Here is a 23,719-nt window from a genome sequence, read left to right on the forward strand (position 1 = left end):
AAAGATGCCCACATGCCTCAAACTGATATAAAGGTTTAATATAATTCCTATCAAAACCTCAGCATGATTTTTATAAGTATAGACAAGATTTTTCTGGAATTTAAATGAAAGGCAGAGGAATTATAATGACCAAAACTTCTTTTGAAAAAGAAGACTAAAGTGGAATAAGTCTGTCTATCCTATTTTTAGGTTAAATTTATGCTTCTTTCACTCCATCCTCATTAACTTTTTATCATATTATACTTTTATCTTTATTCATAATTTTTTTTACTCTACAAAATAATCATTTTGTTTGTTTACTTATTAATTACTTATCTCTTCTCTAGAATGTAAATTCTATGAGAGGAAGGTCTTGTGTCTTGTTTACTGCTACATTTTCGGCACCTAAAACATTTCCTTAGCACTGAGTAGGTTGGTGTTTGGTGAATATTTGTTAAATGATCTAAAGAAGGACTTAGACATATGGAAAAGAAAAAAAATCAGCTAATAGTTTCAGTTACCTTTATTTATATTTTTATTTTTATATATTTAGAGGGTATAAGCCGGTCTCTTTCATGCTTACACTGTGTAGTGGTGAAGTTTGAGCTTTTATTATACCCATCACCTGAATAGTGAACGTTGTACCCAATCAGTACTTTGTTAACCCTCACACTCTTCTCACCCTTCCATTCTCCCACCTTTTGTAGTTTCCAGTGTCTGTCATTGCACTGTGTATGTGCATGTGTACCCATTGTTTAGCTCCCACTTATAAGTGAGAGCATGTCATATTTGACTTTCTGTTTCTGAGTTATTTCACTTATGATAATGGCCTCCAGTTCTATCCATGTTCCTGCAAAAGACATGATTTCATTCTTTTTTATGCCCTAGTAGTATTCCATGGTATGTCTGTGGGTGGGTGGGGAGAAGGGAGGGGTAGGAGTGTATACCACATTTTCTTTATTCAATCAACTCTTGATAGACACTCAGGTTAATTCCTTATTTTTGCTATTATGAAATAACACTCATGTTATTATTGTTGCAATAAACATATGAATGCAGGTTTTCTTTTTTTTTTTTTTTTTTTTTGTTTGTTTGTTTGTTTGTTTTAAACAGGGTCTCTGTCACCCAGGCTGGAGTGCAGTAGCGTGATCTCGGCTCACTGCGACCTCCACTTCCTGGGTTCAAGTGATTCTCCCACCTCAACCTCCTGAGTGGCTGGGAGTATAGGCATGTGCCACCATGCCTGGCTAATTTTTGTACTCTTAGTAGAGACAAGGTCTCACCATGTTGGCCAGACTGGTCTCGAACTCCTGGCCTCAAGTGATCCACCTGCCTAGGCCTCCCAAAGTGCTAGGATTACAGTCATGAGCCACCGTGACCGGCCTAATGTAATGATTTTTTCTCTTTGAGTTTATACCCAATAGTGGGATTGCTGCATTGAACGGTAGTTCTATTTTTAGTTCTTTTAAAAAACCTCCATACTGTCTTCCTTAAAGGTTGTACTAATTTACATTCCTACCAACAGTTTATAAGTGTTCCCTTTTCTCCACAGCCTCACCAGCATCTATTGTTTTTTGACTTTTGAAGAGTAGCCATTCTGACAGGTGTGAAATGGTATCTCACTATGGTTTTGATGTGGATCTCTTTGTTGATTAGTAATGTTGAACATTTTTTCATGTTTGTGGGCCACTCACATGTCTTCTTTTAAGAAGCGTCTGTGCTGGGCGCGGTGGCTCAAGCCTGTAATCCCAGCACTTTGGGAGGCCGAGACGGGCGGATCATGAGGTCAGGAGATCGAGACCATCCTGGCTAGCACGGTGAAACCCCGTCTCTACTAAAAAATACAAAAAACTAGCCAGGCGATTTGGCGGGCGCCTGTAGTCCCAGCTGCTCGGGAGACTGAGGCAGGAGAATGGCGTAAACCCAGGAGGTGGAGCTTGCAGTGAGCTGAGATCCAGCCACTTTACTCCAGCCTGGGCGCGAGACTCCGTCTCAAAAAAAAAAAAAAAAGAAGCGTCTGTTTATGTCTTTTGCCCACTTTTTAATGGGGTTATTTGTTGTTACTTGTTGAATTGTTTAAGTTCCTTATGGACTCTGGATATGTGACTCTGGATATGCACAATCTGTAAATATTTTCTCCCATTCTGTAGGTTTTTTGTTTACTCTGTAGATAGTTTCTTTTGCTGTGTAGACGCTCTTTAGTTTAATTAGATTCGAGGACTTAGTCACAAATTATTTCCCAAGGCCAATATCCAAAATGGTGTTTTCTAGGTTTTCTTCTAGGATTTTTGTAGTTTCCGGTCTTAATCCATTTTGAGGTTTTTATTTATTTTTTTTTATTTATTTATTTATTTATTTATTTATTTTTGAGATAGAGTCTCGCTCTGTTGCCCAGGCTGGAGTGCAGTGGCATCATTCTCAGCTCACTGCAACCTCCACCTCCCTGGTTCAAGCAATTCCCCCGCCTCAGCCTCCCCAGTAGCTGGGATTACAGGCGCCCGCCACCACGCCCAGCTAATTTTTTTGTATTTTTAGTAGAGACGTGGTTTCACCATGTTGGCCAGACTGGTCTTGAACTCCTGACCTTAGGCAATCTACCCGCCTCAGCCTCCCAAAGTGCTGGGATTACAGGCGTGAGCCACCACGCCCGGCTCATTTTGAAGTTTTTAAAAAATATATGGCGAGAAATATGAGTCCAGTTTCATTCTTCTGTCATGGCTATCCAATTTTTCAGTACCATTTATTCATTAGTGGTATGATTTGGATTTGTGTTCCCACCCAAATTTCATGTTGAATTGTAATCCCCAGTATTGGAGGAGGGGTTTGGTAGGAGGTGATTATATCATGGGGGCAGATTTTCCCCTTGCTGTTCTTGCAATAGTGAGTTCTCATGAGATCTGGTTGTTTAAAAGTGTGTAACACCTCTCATTTTGCTCTCTTCCTCCTGCTCCAGCAATGTGAAGATGTGCCTCTTTCCTCTTTACCTTCCTTCACGATTTTAAGTTTCCTGAGACCTCCCCAGCCATGCTTCCTATACAGCCTCTGGAACCATGAGCCAATTAAACCTCTTATAAATTACCCAGTCTCAGGTATTTCTTTATAGCATAATGGACTAATACAACTGGAGCATCATTTTACCAGTGTATATTTTTGTTGACTTTGTCAAAGATCATTTGGTTGCAGGTATGTGGCTTTATTTCTGGGTTCTCCATTCTATTCCATTGATCTAAGTGCCTGTTTTTATACCAATACCATGGTTTTGGGGTTACTATGCCTTGTACTAAAATTTGAAGTCAGATTATATGATTTTCTAGCTTTGTTTATTTTGCTTGAGATTGCTTTGGTTATTTGGGTTCTGTTCTGGTTACATATGAATTTTAGGATTTTTTTCTAATGCTTTGAAAAATGATATTGGTAATTTGATAGGGATTGGATTGAATCTGCAGATTGCTTTGGGCAATATAATCCTTTTAACAATATTGATTATCCAATGAGCGTGGGATGTTTTTCCATGTATTTATGTCATCTACAATTTATTTCATCAGTGTTTTGTTATTATTTTTATAGAGATCTTTCACCTCCTCGTTAAATATATTCCTAGGTATTTTATTTTACTTTTGTAGCTATTGTAAATGGATTGCTTTCTTAATTTGATTCTCAGCTTAGGTTTTTTTTTTTTGGTTTATAGAAATGCTACTGATTTCTGCATGTTATTTTTTATCTTGAAACTTGATAGAGTCTTTAGGGATTTTTAGATATAATACACAGCAAACAGGGATAATTTGACTTCTTCTTTTCCAACTGGGATAACTTTTACTTTTTCTCTGTCCTGACTTCTCTGGTGATAACTTCCAGTGCTATGTTGAATAAGAGTGTTGAAAGGGGACGTCTTTGTCTTGTTCTAATTCTTAGAGGAAATGCTTCCTCCCAGCCCCCGCATAAAATATCGGCTGTGGGTCATGGCCTTTACTATGTTGAGGTGTATATCTTAAATACTTACTCTGTTGAGGATATGTTTTTATCATCAAAGGATGTTGAATTTTATTGAATGCTTTTTTTTCTGCATCTATGGAGATTATTGTATGGCTTTTGTCCTGAATTCTGTTTATGTGATGTATCACATTTATTGATTTGGATATTCGAATCCTCATTACATCACACGGACAAATTCCACCTGATCATGATGTACTATCTTTCTGATGTGCTGTTGGATTTGATTTGCTAGTATTTTTTGGGGGGGGGGGAGGGGGACAGAGTCTCGCTCTGTCACCCAGGCTGAAGTGCAGTGGCCTGACCTTGGCTCACTGCAACCTCCGCCTCCCGGGTTCAAGCAATTCTCCTGCCTCAACCTCCTGAGTAGCTGGGACTACAGGTGTGCGCCACCATAGCCAGCTAATTTTTTTGTATTTTTAGTAGAGACAAGGTTTCGCCATGCTGGCCAGGCTGGTCTCGAACTCCTGACCTCATGATCTGCCTGCCTTGGCCTCCCAAAGTGCTGAAATTACAGGCGTGAGCCACCGTGTCCGGCCTTTTGCTAGTATTTTGTTAAGCAAAATACTGACATCTGTATTCATCAGGATATTAGTGGATAGTTTTCTTTTTTGTTGTTGTTATTTCCTTGTATGGTTTTGGTATCAGGGTGATACTGGCCTGATAGAATGAGGTAGAGAGAATTTCCTCTTCCTCATTTTTTTGGAATTGTTTCAGGAAGATTGGTGTTAGTTCTCCTTGGATGTTTGGTAGAAGTTGGCTGTGAATTCATCCGGTCCTTGGCTTTTTCTGTTGTTGTTGAGAGATATTTTTTATTATCGATTCAATCTCACTACTCATTATTGGTCTGTTCAGGAGTTCTGTTTCTTCCTGGTTCAATCTCCATAGGTTTTGTGTTGTCAGGAATATATTCATTTTTTCTAAATTCTCTACTTTGTGAACATAATAGTCTTCATAACAGTTTCTGATGATCTTTTGTATTTCCATGGCATCAGTTGTAGTGTCTCTTTTTACATTTCTGGTTGTATTTATTTGAGACTTCTCTCTTTTCTTGCTAGTGGCTTATCAATTTTGTTTATCATTTCAAAAAATTATTTTTTCATTTCATTGCTTTTTGGGTCTATTTCATTTATTTCTGCTCTGATCTTTGTTATATCTTTTGTCCTGCTTACTTTGGGTGTGGTTTGTTCTTGTGTTTCTAGTTCTTTTTTTCTTTTCTTTTCTTTTTTTTCTTTTCTTTTCTTTTCTTTGTTTTTTTTTTTTTTTTTTTTTTGAGACAGAGTTTTGCTCTTGTTGCCCAGGCTGGAGTGCAATGCTGCAATCCTGGCTCACTGCAACTTCTGCCTCCCGGGTTCAAGAGATTCTCCTGCCTCAGCCTCCCAAATAGCTGGGATTCCAGGCATGCACCACCACACCTGGCTAATTTTGTATTTTTAGTAGATATGGGGTTTCTCCATGTTGCTCAGGCTGGTCTTGAACTCCCGACCTCAGGTGATCTGCCCACCTTGGCCTTCCAAAGTGCTGAGATTACAGGCGTGAGCCACGGCTCCCGGCCATATTTTTAGTTTTTTCAGGTATCATGTTAGGTTGTTAATTTGTGATAATTTTTTGATGTAGGCATTTAATGCTATAAACTTTTCTCTTAGCACTGATTTTGCTAAATAATACACATTTTGAGATACTGTGTTTTCAGTTTCGTATAGTTGTTAGTTGAGGTTGTGGTGAAGTTAAGCTGGGACCTTGAACACAGAGTGAGCCAGTCTTCACACCTGATGGTGGCAGCAATGGGGTGAGTATGCCTACGTTTAAGCCCCAAAGTAGCTTACTCTAGCTTCAGTGTTAGTAGGTTTTTGAGGGCTAATTCTTGGGCCATTAGTTGGCTTGCTTAGAAGCTAGTAGTGGGAGCAGTGGGCCCAATGTATGGATAGAATTTGGGGCCCCTGGGAAGCTGGTGTAGTGTGGCTGATGACCGTAATGGTGGTTAGAACCACCCACTGGGACTCAAGCAACCCATGTTGGTCTCACTGGGAGATGAGATGAGTTGGACCGGCTGGTCCCTAGTCTCGCAGTCACCAACAGTGGGATGGTGGGTATTGTCCTGAGTGTGCTTAGGAGAATGTGGTCTACCCTGTCACTCTCCCAGCAGGGTGGTGGCTACAACCATGTTACCTCACACTCGGCCCCAAGGCTGGGCACAGTCCAGCATTAAATGCTCAGCATGGTGCCAGCTGTGGGTTGTGACCAGAAAGGATGGGGTCTTTCTCAGGTGAGCCGCATTGGCAAGAAGCTGCAGTAAGTGTGGGCCACTTGAGTCTTGGTCTCACAGCAGCCCCTTGCAGGGCTGTGGCTATTGTCCTAGATATGCATAGGATAGCCTGGTCTTCCTGTCCCTCCTTGACTGGGTAGCAGCTGCAGCCACATCAACCCAAACTCACGCCAATGGTAGGGTGCAGCTCAGCATTAAACTGTCAAAAATGATGCTTTGGGCCTGATACCAGAGAAGGCAGAGTTCATCCCAGGCAAGCAATGTGGGCGAAAAGCTGTGAGAAGTACAGTCCATCCATGTCTCAGTCTCAATAGCAGCCTGCACCAGGGCAGTAAGGAGCTTCCTGGGGATGTGTGGGAGCACCCAGTCTTCCCTCTCCCTCTTTAGAACAGTGCAGCAGCAGCCATATCTGCAGATTCTCAGTATCTTGGCTCTCAAAATAGTGCCCAGCTGTGTCTACTCCAGGTTCAGATGCCTGTGGGATTTCATGTGGGTGCTCATTCTGTAGCAATTGTTTTATGCAACTGTTAGGCACTTCATATGTCAGGCCAAAGGCCCCAGTAGGTTGAGGGTTTCCCCACAGCCAAGGTGTAAAACCCCATTTTGGAGCCCTGGGGGGTTCTCTCTTACTGTTACCCCACATCCAGGAGCCCATTCCAGCTCTCAGTTGGTTTCTGACTCAGCAAACTGCCTCAAAGTCTCTACTTACTTACTCCTGGTGCTTCTCATTTCTTCTCTGATGAATCTTAGCATTCTCTTCTAGACAATCTGTTTGAAATGTGTGTATCTACTTATTATTCTGGTTCCTCTCCATGGAGGAGGTACATCCTACCTGCATCTAGTCAGACATCATGATTCCTCCCAACTAAGCTAGGATTTCTTTTGGGGTTTAGGTTAATTTATCACTTGCTTATATATCCGCATACATTTAGTCTTCATTTATTAGGCGTCTATTATGTACCAGCTCTAAAGCTGGATACGTCAGAAGTGTTTTCTCATACAATCTTCAGAAGTGCCTCCAAGAGAGACATTATTTGCATTTTACAGATGAGGAACCTGAGGCTGTCTCTGAGGTGAGGGACCCTGCCTATATGCTCAGTTTCACAAATGTTTCATTGGAATTCAGGCCTGACTTTAGTCCTCATATTCTTGTCTCCAAACTGGCTCCTCCACTTATAGAAAGAAAACAGGCCAAAATAGTTTCAAGGACTTTTCCAAGGTCACAAGGCAAGCAAGCGGCAGTGCCTGGTAATGAATTCTAGTCTTTCTCTTCCAGTACGTTAGACGTCTGTTTTCTCTTCCTGCAGGAACTTCCTTCCTACAGGGTTCCCTTCCTACAAGAGGAGAAAAGACTAAAACCTCCTGGTTTCAATATTCCGTAGTCATTCACATTTGCAGAGTTTTTATTTTCCTAAACACATTTTACCATACTTCTTTATGAGTGTTCTATAACTAACTAGTTCTCTGATAGATGTGTGTATTTATCTCTCAAACCAGATTCTAAGCTCTTTACAAATACCTATAACAGCAGAACTACTTGCTGATCACTGCATACATTTATCTGCATACATTAATCTCACTATAGTAGTTAGCTATTGCTGTGTAACAAATTATCTCAAAAATCAAGTCACTTAAAACAAAAAGTATTTATTATCCCACAGAATTGTTGTTTTTTTTTTTTTTTTTTTTTTTTTTTTTGAGACGGAGTCTCGCTCTGTCACCCAGGCTGGAGTGCAGTGGCCGGATCTCAGCTCACTGCAAGCTCCGCCTCCCGGGTTCACGCCATTCTCCTGCCTCAGCCTCTCAGGTAGCTGGGACTACAGGCGCCGCCACCTCGCCCGGCTAGTTTTTTGTATTTTTTAGTAGAGACGGGGTTTCACCGTGTTAGCCAGGATGGTCTCGATCTCCTGACCTCGCGATCCGCCCGTCTCGGCCTCCCAAAGTGCTAGGATTACAGGCTTGAGCCACCGCGCCCGGCCTATCCCACAGAATTGTTAAGGGTCAGAAATTCAAGAGCAGCTTAGATGTGTGGTTCTGACCCACCCCTACAAAGTCTCAGTCAAAATGTCAGCTGGGGTTGCCAATATCTGAACAAGCTTGGATTGGGGCTGGATACTTTATAGGCTCACTCATGTTTTGCTGGCAGGCCCCAGCCTTACTGGCTGTTGGCCAGAGGCTTTACTTCCTTGCCAAATGAGACTTTCCATAGGGCTGCTGAAAACATGGCAGCTTGCTTTCACTAGAGCAAGTGATAAGAGAGAGCAAGAAGACAGACAGAGGGAGAGAAAGATCTCTCTTATGATCTACCTTTAGAAGCCACATACCTCCTCTTCTGCCACATATGATTGGTCACATAGACCAATTCTGGTGCAGTGTAGGAGGGGATTACACGAGTCTTAATACCAGAAGGCAGGAGTCACTGGGGACCATCTTTGAAGCTGGTGACCATACTATTTACCCATCACAGTAATCACGTGAAGATAGGAGACTTTATGTCACTGCCTGAAGGTTATACAACTTATAAGAGTAGTGTGGATTCAGATCCAAAGTTAATATACAGACACACTAAATGTCATTTCTGGCACTCCACCTATTCATTCAGCAAATAACAAGTACCAACTATATGCCAGATGGCTTAGGAAAAGCCACATGGTCCATACTATTATAACATTTACCTTTTGGTGGAGGAGACAGATTATAAGCAAAAAACCAATTAAACACTAATAATATACAAGTAATCTCAAACGATGGCTAGATCTCATCTGCCCCTACTCATCCTCAAAGGCACAGGGCATGAAGTCTATGACAGAGGAAGGAATGATGGTAACTGGTAAACCCACTTCATGTACTTAGAAAGCCTTTCCCACAGGCATGGATCAAACCTTGCCTTTAATTTGCTGTGTGATGTTGGTCAAGTCCCCTTACCTTCCTGACCCTCAGTTTCCCATCAGCAAATCATCTTGGGGAGAGAGACTGTAGGATCTGCAAGTTTGCAAAATGCTTTAACCTGAAGGGAAGTGAGTGTAGTGGACAGAGAACAACACCAAGCTGGGGCAAGGGAAGCCTGGCTTCACGTTTTCCACTCATGTGCTGAGGAATATGGGATGATGTTCTCTAACTTTCTGGGCCTCAGTTCTAAAGTAAGGAGGTTAGATCAGCTCTAAGCCCTGCCTTGTTCTAACTTCCTAAAACTAGATGTCAGTCAGCCAGTAAATAACAGGACTTCCTACAACTAGATGTCAGTTAGTCAGTAAATGAAAGGACTTCTTAAAATTATATGTCAGGCAGTCAGTAAATGACAGGGTGGTGAAGTGGCTTGCCTATTAGTCAGTTAATAGCAACAAAGTTGGGAAGCCTGAGAAGCTCTGCCTCCGTCACCACCAAACTGTGTAACCCTCTCCTCAGCTTCCTCCTCTGCAAAATGGGAATCATGACGGTACCTACCTTGTCTGCTGCAAGAAATTGCCGCAAACTCGGTGGTTTAAGATAATTATCAAGAAATTTGTTCTCTCCCAGTGCTGGAGGCCAGAAATTCAAACTCAACGTGCTGGCATTTGATTTCTGGTGGTGCTCCTTCTGGAGGCTCTAGAGGAGAATCCATGCCTGGCCTCTTTCAGGTTGTGGTAGCAGCAGCATTGATTGGTTTGTGGCCACAATGCACCAATCTCTGTTCTACCCCCATGTCGCCTTCTCCTCTGTGTGTGTAATTTCTTTCTGCCTCTCTGTCATAAGAACATTTGTGATGGCATTTAGGCCAACCTGGAAAACCCAGGAGGGTGTCCTCAAGAGTTTTGACACAATCACATCGGCATAACCTTTACCATAGAAAGTCGCATTCATAGATTCCAAGTTCCAGAGCTTAGGACAGAGACATGCCTTGGGAACCATTATCAGCCTACCCTCTACCTCATGTATTTGCTATAGAGATTAAATAAGTTAAAACAGGTAAAGCACTTAGATAAAACCTGGAGTTTAGTGAACACGTTTAGAAAACAAATGTGGTAGAGAATCATTGGGGCATGGGAAGAACTGAGACCATACCCTGCCCGGGTGTCTTCTGTTACCTGGTAGGAAGATCAGTCATTCTTTTCAACATGCTCCACTTCAAACAGACTGAAGCCAGGTCCCAGTACCCACAAATGGCTCCAAATGACCCTGTGACCAGGTGCCCTCTTGTCTGACGGTGAATGTTCAGAGACAAGCAGGGGCTTCCTCTGAGCTTGTATTAATATGTACAGCACTTCACTCACATGGAAAATTTATTTTTTAAGCACAAAATGCAGCAGTTTTATAACCTTTCTGCAGCTTGACAAAGGCCATTTATAACCTACTTTCTCTGTCAGTCTTCCTGGCGCCAGTCTCAAATGTCTTGAAGAACTCTCGCATGCATTTGTAATTATAGAATCTTCTCAGGCAAAATTTAATTTCCAAGAGGGCTGACCTTTTTTTTTTGTTATTGTGGTTTTTGTAAATTAATTTTTATGTGTATGTTTTATTATTGGTGTTGTTTAGGTGATGGCGTGGGAAGCGGAGCAGGGAGTTGGCCGGTGGGGGCTCACGGTGGGAAGGCATTTTAATCAGTGATGTCCGGTGATGGATGAGGAAGGCTGGGCTCTGGGTGTTAATCTTTGTGGACAAGAAATGCCAGCAGGAGGACGGAAATAAAAACCCAGTGCCTCATTTTCTCTTCTGAAGGCAAGAGTGTTGGAACTACTTCTCCATCAGCTGGGATGGAGAAGATGAGCTCAGCCTCATCAAATGATGGAAAACTAAATTAAATCAATAGCCATCTGTCTCCACAGTATATGATTTTCCACTGAAGGAGCGCATAGCAGGTGCCAGACCCACTGACAAGAGCATTCTAGCTGAGGCCATTGAAGGTAGAACTCCTTAGAGTTTGCTTAGGGACCAGAGGATTATGGGGAGGGCTGTGCATATGGCCAAGCAGAGCACTTGGTTGTCTATAAAGGGAGGGCCTTGAATATCAGTTTACAGCAGATTCACATGTTTTAAGATTCATTTACTTATTTAAGCTGGGGAGTGATGCTATTTAAAATGAGCACTCTGTTGGCCATTTGGAGGATGGTTTTGAGAAGGCCTGACTAGAGGCCAGCAGACTGGCTAGGAGCCCTTTCCATGATGTTGTGAGTATGCAGGAATCTCACTTACGGCTCCAGGGACAAGGGTGGAGAAGAAGAGACAAATTCAAGACAGGAAGGAAGGTAATTCACATTTTATGAGTACTAAATTCTGTGCCAAATTCTGAAGTAAGGTATGCACCCCCATGATCCACCTTAAGCTTCACAACTAATCTGTAGTTGTAGATATTGTGCCCATTTATTAGATGAGAACATTGAGGCTCAGAGACAGCAAGTAACTTCTCTGGGTCACATAGTGAGAAGAGGAAAAGCTGGAAATTAAACTCATACTGGTAGAGGCTTTTAAATATATATCTGGCAACCTCCCCATGTGACCTTTCTAACAGTAGACCCTATAGGGCAGTAACAGTAGAAGCAATAATGCATATGATCCCAGCAATGTCAATATTAACAGCAGCTGACATTTGCTGTGCTGTTGCTGTGTGAGCCAGTGTTCTCAACACTTTGCTGACATTATCACTCTTCATTCTCACAAAGCTATAAGAAGATAGTCACAAAAGTCCCATTTTACAGGTGGGCACGCTGAGGTTCAGAGAAGTAAAGGGACTTGTAGAACTTGTCACAAAGATATTAACTGACCAAAGGAGACTGAATACCTTTCTATCAATCCCTGACACATGTCTCTTCCAGGAGGGAGGAGAGGGCATGATGGGGCCTACAACCTCCCAAGCCATAACCACCCTGTTGCCCTCTCTCTGAGCAGTGCCCCGAGGACCTGAAACCCATGAAGGATGGCTCTGGCTGCTACGACCACTCCAAAGGCATTGACTGCTCTGATGGTTTTAATGGCGGCTGTGAGCAGCTGTGTCTGCAGCAGACGCTGCCTCTGCCCTACGATGCCACTTCAAGCACCATCTTCATGTTCTGCGGGTGAGTCTGTGTCCCCAAGGCCCAGGTACCCCATTTACAGAAGTGAGGGATGCATGGGAAAATGATCAGACACTACAACTCAGCAAGGCTGAACCTTGACCTTCGATAGAATGACCTTTCTCCCTCTCCTGTTTTAGCCCAAGAACCAAAAGCCAAAAGTATAACCTTCTATTTGGGTGGGTTAAAAAAGAAAAAAAATGAGAAAAATAAATATTGGGTTAATAAATATAACCCATGCCCAGGCCTCATCCTAGAGCCAGAAGCTTTTTCCTGCTGAAGCCTCCTGCCCTTCGGAATCTACCTGTATGGCCCTAGTCAGTGCAGTTTGGAGACAAAAGCAGACGTCTTGAAGGTGGTCACAAAGGTTTCAGGTTTGGTGCATAAAAGCACAGGCTAAGCCCTGGCTTCAAGCTCAGTTTCAGCAGGAATGTAACAGTGTGAGTGCAGTGTTCAGCCTTTCTGTGTCCTCATGTCCACATCTGTAAGGACAATTCATTGGAGAAGGGGAAGGCTAAAGGAAACAATGTAAGTAAAGCTTGTAGGGCAGCGCTGGCTCTCGAAGGACTCAAGCTGAGTTTTGAAATAAGTTTGAGGCTAAAAGGGGAACATGCTGGGACTAACTTGCTGAGTGACCTCCAACAAGTCATGTTCTCTGTCTGGGACACAGTTTGATCATCTGTGAAAAGAGATCTTTGGGGAAGGATGGCTGACGTTTCTTCCAGCTTACCTTGCTTTCCATTTGAAGACTGCAATGGCCATTACCTCTGCTTTTGACAGCACCTTGCATAGCATTTGGTCCTCAGTAATCACTCAAGAAAATAGACTTTTTTCTTCTCCTCTCCATTCCCTTTCTGATTATGTCTCAGTATGAGAATATTTGCTTATCTTTTGACATTCTGTGACTCAGAAAAATAATCTTGTACTCGTGGAAGAAGTACATTTAATGCTCTCTTTACTAAGAGAGAAAAGCAGAACAGGACATTTAACAACCATTTCAGTCCTATGTTTCACAAATAGGGGGTGAGCGTGGGCATGGGTTTAATTTCAGTTTACCAGAAAAATTAATTTAACTTGTATGATTCTAGTGCGTAGAGTCCAGTTTTTCTTCGAGGGCTTATTTCAAGGTCTCCTTTCCTGCCCTAGTTGCACTTAGGGCTGCCAGTGCCTTTGTGCAGGTATAGAAGCAGCTCACTGGAGGCCCTAGATATGTATCAGTAAAATAAATAAGAAATAAATTAGGGTATGCAGACCTGAATTTATAGCGATCTCTCCTCAGCTTACGTGACTGCAGGGCAGTGTTGAGTAAATTATGCATGGCTTTAGATCTGCAGGCTGCATACAGAATCAGCCATGTTCTTGTCGTTGTTATTTTTCTCTCTCTGTGTTTGGGACGGGGTAGGGGCTCTTCTTCTGTGGCAAATAACAACAGTAACAGCAGCAAGAGCAGCAATAATGGATTTTGACATCAGAAACTATTACCACCTTCAATCCACAGCACACTACAGGGAACCGTGGATTCAAAAGACACGAATTCTAATCCTAGCTCTGACACTCTCTTAGGGATAAGGCAAGCCTTGCAGGACCCCTGACCTTCCGTTGTCTCACCTGTAAAATTTTTATACCTACTTTAATATAATGATAATTCTGAAGAGTGAAAGTATTTCGTATTTGTTACCCTCTGAAGATTAAGCAACATGCCCAAGGTCATATGACTACCGATGTGGCTCAATATCTCCTAGCTGTGTGACCTTGAGCAAGTTAATTAATGTGTCTGTGCCTCAGTTTTCTCATTTGTAAAACAGGGATAATAGTAATATCTGTCTATAGAGATGTTATAAGGACTAAATATATTACCATTTACATTAACATTTGTGAAATGCTTTGGAACAATGCCCTGCACAGAGTTAGCACTGTATGTGTTTGTTAAATAAATTAACTTAAATGATTCTAATAACATTTGCTAGTGACCTGATGCACTAGACAGGACTAATCAATGGGCAAAAACTGGAAGCATTCCCTTTGAAAACTGGCACAAGACAGGGATGCCCTCTCTCACCACTCCTATTCAACATAGTGTTGGAAGTTCTGGCTAGGGCAGTCAGGCAAGAGAAAGAAATCAAGGGTATTCAGTTAGGAAAAGAAGAAGTCAAATTGTCCCTGTTTGCAGATGACATGATTGTATATTTAGAAAACCCCATTGTCTCAGCCCAAAATCTCCTTAAGCTGATAAGCAACTTCAGCAAAGTCTCAGGGTACAAAATCAATGTGCAAAAATCATGAGCATTCTTATACACCAGTAACAGACAAACAGAGAGCCAAATCATGAATGAACTCCCATTCACAATAGCTTCAAAGAGAATAAAATACCTAGGAATCCAACTTACAAGGGATGTAAAGGACCTCTTCAAGGAGAACTACAAACCACTGCTCAGTGAAATAAAAGAGGACACAAACAAATGGAAGAACATACCATGCTCATGGATAGGAAGAATCAATATTGTGAAAATGGACATACTGCCCAAGGTAAATTATAGATTCAGTGCCATCCCCATTAAGCTACCAATGACTTTCTTCACAGAATTGGAATAAACTGCTTTAAGTTCATATTGGAACCAAAAAAGACCCCGCATTGCCAAGACAATCCTAAGCCTAAAGAACAAAGCTGGAGGCATCACGGTACCTGACTTCAAACTATACTACAAGGCTACAGTAACCAAAACAGCATGGTACTGGTACCAAAGCAGAGATATAGACCAATGGAACAGAACAGAGCCCTCAGAAATAATACCACACGTCTACAGCCATCTGATCTTTGACAAACCTGAGAAAAACAAGAAATGGGGAAAGGATTCCCTATTTAATAAATGGTGCTGGGAAAATTGGCTAGCCATAAGTAGAAAGCTGAAACTGGATCCTTTCCTTACTCCTTATACGAAAATTAATTCAACATGGATTAGAGTCCTAAATGTTAGACCTAAAACCATAAAAACCCTAGAAGAAAACCTTGGTAATACCATTCAGGACATAGGCATGGGCAAGGACTTCATGTCTAAAACACCAAAAGCAATGGCAACAAAAGCCAAAATTGACAAATGGGATCTCATTAAACTAAAGAGCTTCTGCACAGCAAAAGAAACTACCATCAGAGTGAACAGGCAACCTACAGAATGGGAGAAAATTTTTGCAATCTACTCATCTGACAAAGGGCTAATATCCAGAACCTATAAAGAACTCATTCAAATTTACAAGAAAAAAACAAACAACCCCATCAAAAAGTGGGCAAAGGATATGAATAGACACTTGTCAAAAGAAGACATTCATACAGCCAACAGACACATGAAAAAATATTCATCATCACTCGCCATCAGAGAAATGCAAATCAAAACCACAATGAGATACCATCTCACACCAGTTAGAAGGGCAATCATTAAAAAATCAGGAAACAACAGGTGCTGGAGAGGATGTGGAGAAATAGGAACACTTTTACACTGTTGGTGGGACTGTAAACTAGTTCTACCATTGTGGAAAATAGTGTTGCGATTCCTCAAGGATCTAGACCTAGAAATACCATTTGACCCAGCCATCCCATTACTGGGTATATACCCAAAGGATTATAAGTCATGCTGCTATAAAGACACATGCACACGTATGTTTATTGTGGCACTCTTCACAATAGCAAAGAGTTGGAATCAACCCAAATTTCCATCAGTGACAGACTGGATTAAGAAAATGTGGCACGTATATGCCATGGAATACTATGCAGCCATAAAAAAGGATGAGTTCATGTCCTTTGCAGGGATATGGATGCAGCTGGAAACCATCATTCTCAGCAAACTATCGCAAGAACAGAAAACCAAATACCGCATGTTCTCACTCATAGGTGGGAACTGAACAATGAGATCACTTGGACACAGGAAGGGGAACATCACACACCGGGTCCTATTGTGGGGAGGGAGTAGGGGGGAGGGATAGCATTAGGAGATATACCTAATGTAAATGATGAGTTAATGGGTACAGCACACCAACATGGCACATGTATATATATGTAACAAACCTGCACATTGTGCACATGTACCCTAGAACTTAAAGTGTAATTAAAAAAAAAAAAAAAAGGATTGTGAAAGTCTTAAAGAAGACTGAATGGGTGAGAGTGTGTGGTGAGCTGTTAAAACCGATCCAAATGGTAATAAACAGGACAAAAGAAACAAAACCCAGGCATCCTAAAACCAACTACAGTTTCAGCAGGATTTGGAAACTGTCTATTAGGAATGCAAATGAGAAGTTACCACACTTGTTAGAAGCACTGTAAACAATGAAAGCTATTAGCAGGTACTTGTGAGAGAGATGGTCCAGAGAGAAGTGGGATGCCATTGAATTAAGGGAGGAAAACAAAATAAACTCATTATCAGAAGGACCTTCCCAACTTGCTCAAAGCTCTGTGACCTTCCTAAGAGTGTTCTCGGTAGGAGAAGGTTTAATAAATCTGTTTGCAACCAGGTTAATAATAGCAGCTAACATTTACTAAGGACTTTCTAGGTACCATGACTGTTCTAAGTGCTTTGGGTACATTAGCTCATTCAATTCTCATAACAACTCTACAAGGGATGTACTATTATGATTCCCATTCTATGGTTTTTTTGTTTTGTTTTGCAAAAAAAAGCACAGAGTGGCTCAGTAACTGTCCAAGGTCACATATCTGGTAAGTGAGGTTGTGGAGATTGAAACTTAGGTATTGTGGTTCCAGGCTCAGTCAAGACAGATCTGATGTCATTGCTGGCCTCTGGCCACATCTAGTCATGTGGTCTTTGGCAAGTCACTCAATTTCTCTGAGCCTCTGCTCTTTAATGTAGAATTAGAAGTGATTGTAGCGCCATTGTGAAGATTAAATGAAAGTATACATGCACAGGAGCTGTCATAGTTAAGCACTCAGTAAACCGTAGTTATAATTAGTGTAATAAGTATAAAACCATATCATTTAATTATGTAATTACTGGAGTTGATGTCTTGTTTACTACTTTGTCTCCAGTACCAAAAGCAGTGCCTGGCACATAGTAGGTTTTAAATTAATAATTGTTAAGTGAAGTTCCTCCATTAACATGACTAAAGAAGTTTCCAGTCTGACTTTTCCAGTTGCATTTCCAGCTAGGTTTCTCTTCCTAGGTTAAGCCTACTGGTTTCAGTTTCTGGAGTTTTGACAACACTGTTCTGTCTCCTGTCTCCTTCTCCTTTGCACCTCCACTGACTCCCATTTGTCCCTGGCCCTTTAGCTTTCACTTACAAGTTTCAATTCAGGCATCACTTTTTCAGCAAGCCTTCTCTGAGCCCTAAGAGGTGTCAGGTGTGAGATATGCAGTTACCTTGGAAGAGGATAATAATAATACCCATCCTTTCTTTTCTTTTCTTTTCTTTTTTTTTTTTTTTGAGACGGAGTCTTGCTCTGTCACCTAGGCTGGAGTGTAGTGGTGAAATCTCAGCTCACTGCAACCTCTGCCTCCTAGGTTCAAGTGATTTTCCTGCCTCAGCCTCCCTAGTAGTTGGGACTACAGGTGCGTGCCACCATGCCCAGCTAATTGTTTGTATTTTTAGTAGATATGGGGTTTCACCGTGTTAGCTAGAATGGTCTCGATCTCCTGACCTCATGATCTGCCCATCTTAGCCTCCCAAAGTGAGTGCTGGGATTACAGGCATGAGCTACCGTGCCTGGGCAATATTCATACTTTCAAATGGATAATATTTAAATATTGACTGAATGTTGCATGGGTTTAGGGCCTATATAGAAAGAACATTTTTCCTTGTCTTTTTATTTATTTATTTGCATTTCTACTTACAAGGGAGAGGAATATTTACATTTTGTCTCAAAATCTAATTTATCCCAGTGAAATCTTGACATCTCTTGCAGACTGGACCTCTGGCTGGCTGCCCTGATTGTCAGCCTCTCATCAGTTTAAGTTCTCCAAAACGGAGAAAAACATCCTTTCTCTGGGGTCCCGCAGCCCCCATGGCTCTCCCTGTGATCGCCCCATAGCTTGGTTGATTTACCTGCGTTCCTGTCTGTTCCTGTCATACTGTGAACTCCTCATCAGCAGGGTCTAGGTCCTAGGCACCTGCGTGTCTGCATTGCCATTCCCACTGCTTGGCCCAAAGACTTACTTAGAACCATAATGATTGAATTAAATAATTAATCCACCTAAGATTTGTTGTGTCCTACTCTATGCCTGGTCTTTTATTAGATGCAAATAATCACTGAGTACGAGTTCTTCTCCAGCAGGGGCAAAGAGGTGCCTAAGCCTCACTGGGTCCTGACTGATATTGACAGAGCACAAGTACCAAAATGGTAGACAGAAGCAGGTAAATTCAAGATAGGTTGAGAAGGTCATTGGATACTAAGCTAAAGCCTGTAGAATAAATCCTTAGAACCAGTTTTATAGGTGAGAGGGCATCACCTCCTGTGAAGACCTTGGGAAGTTACCTAGCAACAAAGTTTGTCTGTTGTGTGTGTGTGTGTTTACAGTGTCTACCAAACACACTTCCAAGATAACTTATTTTACTCACATAAAGCCAATGTATTTTTAAAAAGCTATTCATATAAAGATAGGAATGATGAGAGTCGTTTTAAGGAGGGAAGAGAAAATGGTTTCAGAAGCTCAAAATGAAAGAGTCACTCAACGTGAGATAAATTTAACTGTGTGCTTCTTGGCAACCAAAGTAAACACAGAGGGAGAAGAATACCCATAGTGGATTATACAGTTGTCCTTGTATGAGAAAAGGAAAGTTGTAGTTTTTTTTGTTTTGTTTTGTTTTCAGGAGTTATACACCTTTTTCTGACATTATTTGCTAAGAGAGTTATTTCTCATATATTCCTATGTAAGAGATAGTGAGTCATTTCTTCAGCGTTTTTGAAGTTTCAGCATTTTTCAGATCATTTAGCAGAGGAAACTGAGGCCCTCAAGGTGGGGGCACTCACAGCCAGTTAGGAAGTAAAATTGGGATAGGAGCTTGAGATATCCCAACCTTCTTGCTTCCAATTTAAATGAAAGTGCCCTAAAAACACATTAGCTCAAATAACACATCCAGCCTCAAATAGTCCTTAGCAGCCTCTCTAATATTCTTTTTATGTAATTTTAAGAGGGAAAGGAGATAAACGTGTTTAATATCCATAGTAACTGGACGCCACTTATTTTCACTGTCAAAGCTGAAGTCTAGTCTAACAGTAGAAAACACTGAATGACAGAACAGAGACAATGGCCTTCATTTTGATTATCAGTAACAAGTGGAAGAGTTGGTGGGAGGTGGGGGGATTCATTCAGGCACTTGTTTTATTGCGGTTTCCACCTTTTAGGTTAAAGCCTGAGCCCTCAGCCCTTTCACTTCTGGTTGGAGAACATGAATTTTACTTCTAATCATTAACACAGAATACTTGCATGCCAGGTTCTTGTCAAACATTAAAACCTTGTTTTCTCTTCTTTTTAAACATTTGTAAAAGCTCAGGTGTAAAAAATATTCACCGACAATTGATGGAAACATGTAATATCCATCCATTTGTCTGGATATCTATTTTCCACTGTGGATTGTATGGATCATTAGTTCCATGAGACATTCAAATATTCAACAACAACAACGACAAACTAAATGTTCAGAGTTTCCCATGTGGAAAAATCTGCACTACTTAACTGCCTCTTAAAGATTCCCAGTGTACCTGGGGATAGTCAAGGCTCTCCCAAATCATGCAGTGGAGAAACATATTTCATTGATTCTAGAGTGCCCATATTTTCCACATTTTAACGTTTCTGAAGTGGGAAGGTATCTTAGTTTTCATGGTTTGACAGAGTTTATTTGGCAGTCTTTTTTTTCCTTGTTTCTTTCTTAGTGTTATGCAAACTGGTAGTGTTTCTTACCATTGTTAGGGGTCTTAGACTATATAAAATCTGCCTATATAATTAATCCAGAGGCTGGGCGCGGTTTCTCAAGCCTGTAATCCCAGCACTTTGGGAGGTCGAGACGGGCGGATCACGAGGTCAGGTGATCTAGACCATCCTGGTTAACGCGGTGAAACCCCGTCTCTACTAAAAAAAAAAAATACAAAAAACTAGCCGGGCGAGGTGTCGGGCGCCTGTAGTCCCAGCTACTCGGGAGGCTGAGGCAGGAGAATGGCGTAAACCCGGGAGGCGGAGCTTGCAGTGAGCTGAGATCCGGCCACTGCACTCCAGCCTGGGCCACAGAGCGAGACTCCGTCTCAAAACAAAAAACAACAACAAAAAAATTAATCCAGAATTTTCCATGGAATTCTATTTTCTATTCACTTCCTTCTTTTCTTTTTCAAAAACTAGATTTTCCCTTGAATAAAACCTGTAACCAAAGACCACTCAGAGAACACATCCTCTGATCTTCGTTTTGGTTAATGTTGGGACAATCCTGAGGGTGTTGGTGAAAAAGATTCCCATGATATCAGTTGGAAGGGTTAATGCAGTTGAGTTCCTTAGGTGCTGGTTCTAGCCCTGATGATCCTAGGATGAAGTTTTCACAGGTTTCAGCATTAGGAAAACTGGGAAGGAACCTGTTTCTTTCTTGCCTTAGTAATAGGATACTTAGATTTATTCCTAACATTGGTCCAAGTCTACCTGTTGTGCAGTTCCTTGAGCTATTCTTACCCTTCACTACTTTTCCCTCTCTCTCTTTTTTTTTTTTTCTTCTTGAGACAGAGTCTCGCTCTGTCACCCAGGCTGGAGCGCAATGGCACAATCTCAGTTCACAGCAACCTCCTCCTCCCAGGTACAAACAATTCTCCTGCCTCAGCCTTGCAGGCAGCTGGATTTACAGGCGCCCACCACCACATCCAGCTAATTTATTCTATTTTTAGTAGAGATGGGGTTTCGCCATGTTGACCAGGATGGTCTCAAACTCCTGACCTCAGGTGATCCGCCAGTCTTGGCCTCCCAAAGTGCTGGTATTATAAGCATGAGCCATCGCGCTTGGCCTATTCTTATTTTTTTTCTTTTTTCTTTTTCTTTTCTTTTTTTTTTTTTTTGAGACGGAGTCTCGCTCTGTTGCCCAGGTTGGAGTGCAGCGGCAAAATGTCCACCTCACTGCAAGCTCTGCCTCCCAGGTTCACATCATTCTCCTGCCTCAGCCTCCCAAGTAGCTGGGACTACAAGTGCCCACCACCACGCCTGGCTAATTTTTTGTATTTTTAGTAGAGACGGGGTTTCACTGTGTTAGCCAGGATGGTCTTGATCTCCTGACCTCGTGATCTGCCCGCCTCCACCTCCCAAAGTGCTGGGATTACAGGCGTGAGCCACCACGCCTGGCAGCCTATTCTTAATATTTTTAAGGATTTGATTCCCTTTCTTATTTTAAAAAAGTTTCTAGGATATGCATTTTGGTAATTCTGTTGATTCCATAAACCATTGAAGAATAAATTAATGAATAAAGGATAAAATACTTGAGAAAAAGAAATACTTTGCTTTGAGAGTTTGTACACAATACCATTTGTCTGTCGGTCTCAATTTTCTCGTTTGAACAACAAACAGATAGGAGGAGGTCATTTGTAATGAACTGGAAGGAGCACAGGATTTGGAGTAAGATCCAAGTCAAGGTTCTGGCTTTTCCAAAATGCTCATGTGACCTTGATTAGTGCACTTAGATGTCCCAGGCCTCATGATTCTCTGCGGCAATGTTGGAATGAAAGTACCCATCTCACAATGTTGCTATGAGGATTAAATAAAACATGCTCTGAGCTAAGCACATAGAAGGTTTTATGGTGCACTCTCTAAAATCCCATCTAGGTTTGCTATTCTCTATAATGTGATGGGTGTGTTAAGGGTAACACATCCATTGTCTTCAGCTAAAATGCTCAGTTTGTATCTCTGCATTCATTTTATATTTTTCATTTTGGCACATGTATAAATAGAGTTTCATGTAGATCTTGGCTGGTTTCCTGTGAGCCTACACTCTTTAGAATTTCTGTAGGAAAATCTCCCAGATGACAGAATGTTCTAAAGAAGCTATATAATTATGTGTCATAGTACAAAAATAAAATTAAAAAAAGAAACCAATAACTAAATAGACCTTAGCATAAACCTTCCTATGCCCTTAGGTGGCTCGGCGGGGGGAGCGGGGAGAACTGCTCCTGTTTCAAAACTCAGGGGATCATTTGCCTTTACAAGGATGGGATTTTTTTTTTCCCCCTGAATCTCTCCTGCAAGCCACAATCTTTTCCCACCCACAGGGAAAAGAAAAATCACTGTAAATCCACAGTTGTGATATGCTTAAAGTTGTACACACCCACTCATATTCACATACACGTCTTGAGCTCCTAGGTTCGATTCCCAGCACCGCTATTGACTGGACATACCTCCATAAACAAGTCACTCAACTTCTCGAAACCTCAATTTTCCCATCTGAAAGTGGAAACAATACCTCCCTATGAGTGTCGCGCATTTCCTATTGCTTCTGTAATGAATCACCACAAACTTAGCGTCCTAAAATATCACACTTTATTTTACAGTTCTCAAGTCAATATTCGTAAAATTGAGACAGTGGCAGGGCTGCATTCCTTCTGGAGGCTTTAGGGGAAGGTCTATTTCCTTGCCTTTTCCAACTGCTAGGGAGTATCTGCATTCATTGACTCATGGTCCCTTACTCTGCTCCCCTCTTGTTCTCCTCTGCTTCTAAGTTGCATCTCCTCTTCTGACTAACACACTTATCTCCCTCTTATGAGGAACCGTGTGATGACATTGAGACCACCCAGGTAACCCAGGATAATCTTCCCAACTCAAAATCCTTTACTTAATCCCATCTTCGAAGTCTCTTTTGCCATGTCAGATGACCTCAGGTGTTCGGGATTAGGATGTGGGCATTTTGAGGAGGCCATTATTCAACCTGTTACAGGTTATAAGGAGCAAACCTTTATAATTTGGAGTTCTCTAATTCAGAAACATAGCTTGTATCTCTATCCACTGTTCTTTTAAAACATTCAGTGAAGTTTTTGACTTTTTGCCTAAAGGTTTTGCACGTGTCTTTTGGAGATGTACACACACACACTCAGACACACATATACAAATAATGCATATATTTGACTTCTATATAATTCCATAGGCATAAATATATACAAATTATATATATACCTTATTTCCAATGAATGCCATATAAGAAGTTATCAATTATGTGCTGTGAAGCAGAAAAAGAAAAAAGGAATCAAAGAATAGCAACTATGTCAACTTTAAGAAACCTGGATCTAGAGAGAGGCCAGCAACTAGGATATGAGTACCAATGGGAATAAATTTATACTTCCTAGGATATGGAAATGGGTTAATAGACTGAATAACAACAACAGTAACAATAATAAGCATAATAGCTGATGCATTACTTGAATACTATATGAGAGATACGGTTTCATCCTTTGTGTAAGTTATCTCTAATTTTTACAATCCCCATGATAAGGATTGTCATTTTCCTT

At 41.4% G+C, this 23,719-nt stretch overlaps 1 protein-coding gene across 1 annotated transcript in view; it reads left to right on the forward strand.

The window, feature by feature from the left end:
* LOC104676241 (astrotactin-2) overlaps positions 1–23,719 on the forward strand; it is an 809,378-nt gene that overhangs the window by 597,361 nt on the left and 188,298 nt on the right. The window contains exon 11 of the mRNA XM_030920120.1: positions 12,098–12,264. Within this exon, the coding sequence (XP_030775980.1) occupies positions 12,098–12,264 (167 nt within the window). The remainder of the gene's footprint in view (positions 1–12,097; positions 12,265–23,719) is intronic.

The sequence above is a fragment of the Rhinopithecus roxellana genome, chromosome 16, assembly GCF_007565055.1.
Source record: "Rhinopithecus roxellana isolate Shanxi Qingling chromosome 16, ASM756505v1, whole genome shotgun sequence".
Taxonomy (NCBI): Eukaryota; Metazoa; Chordata; class Mammalia; order Primates; family Cercopithecidae; genus Rhinopithecus; species Rhinopithecus roxellana.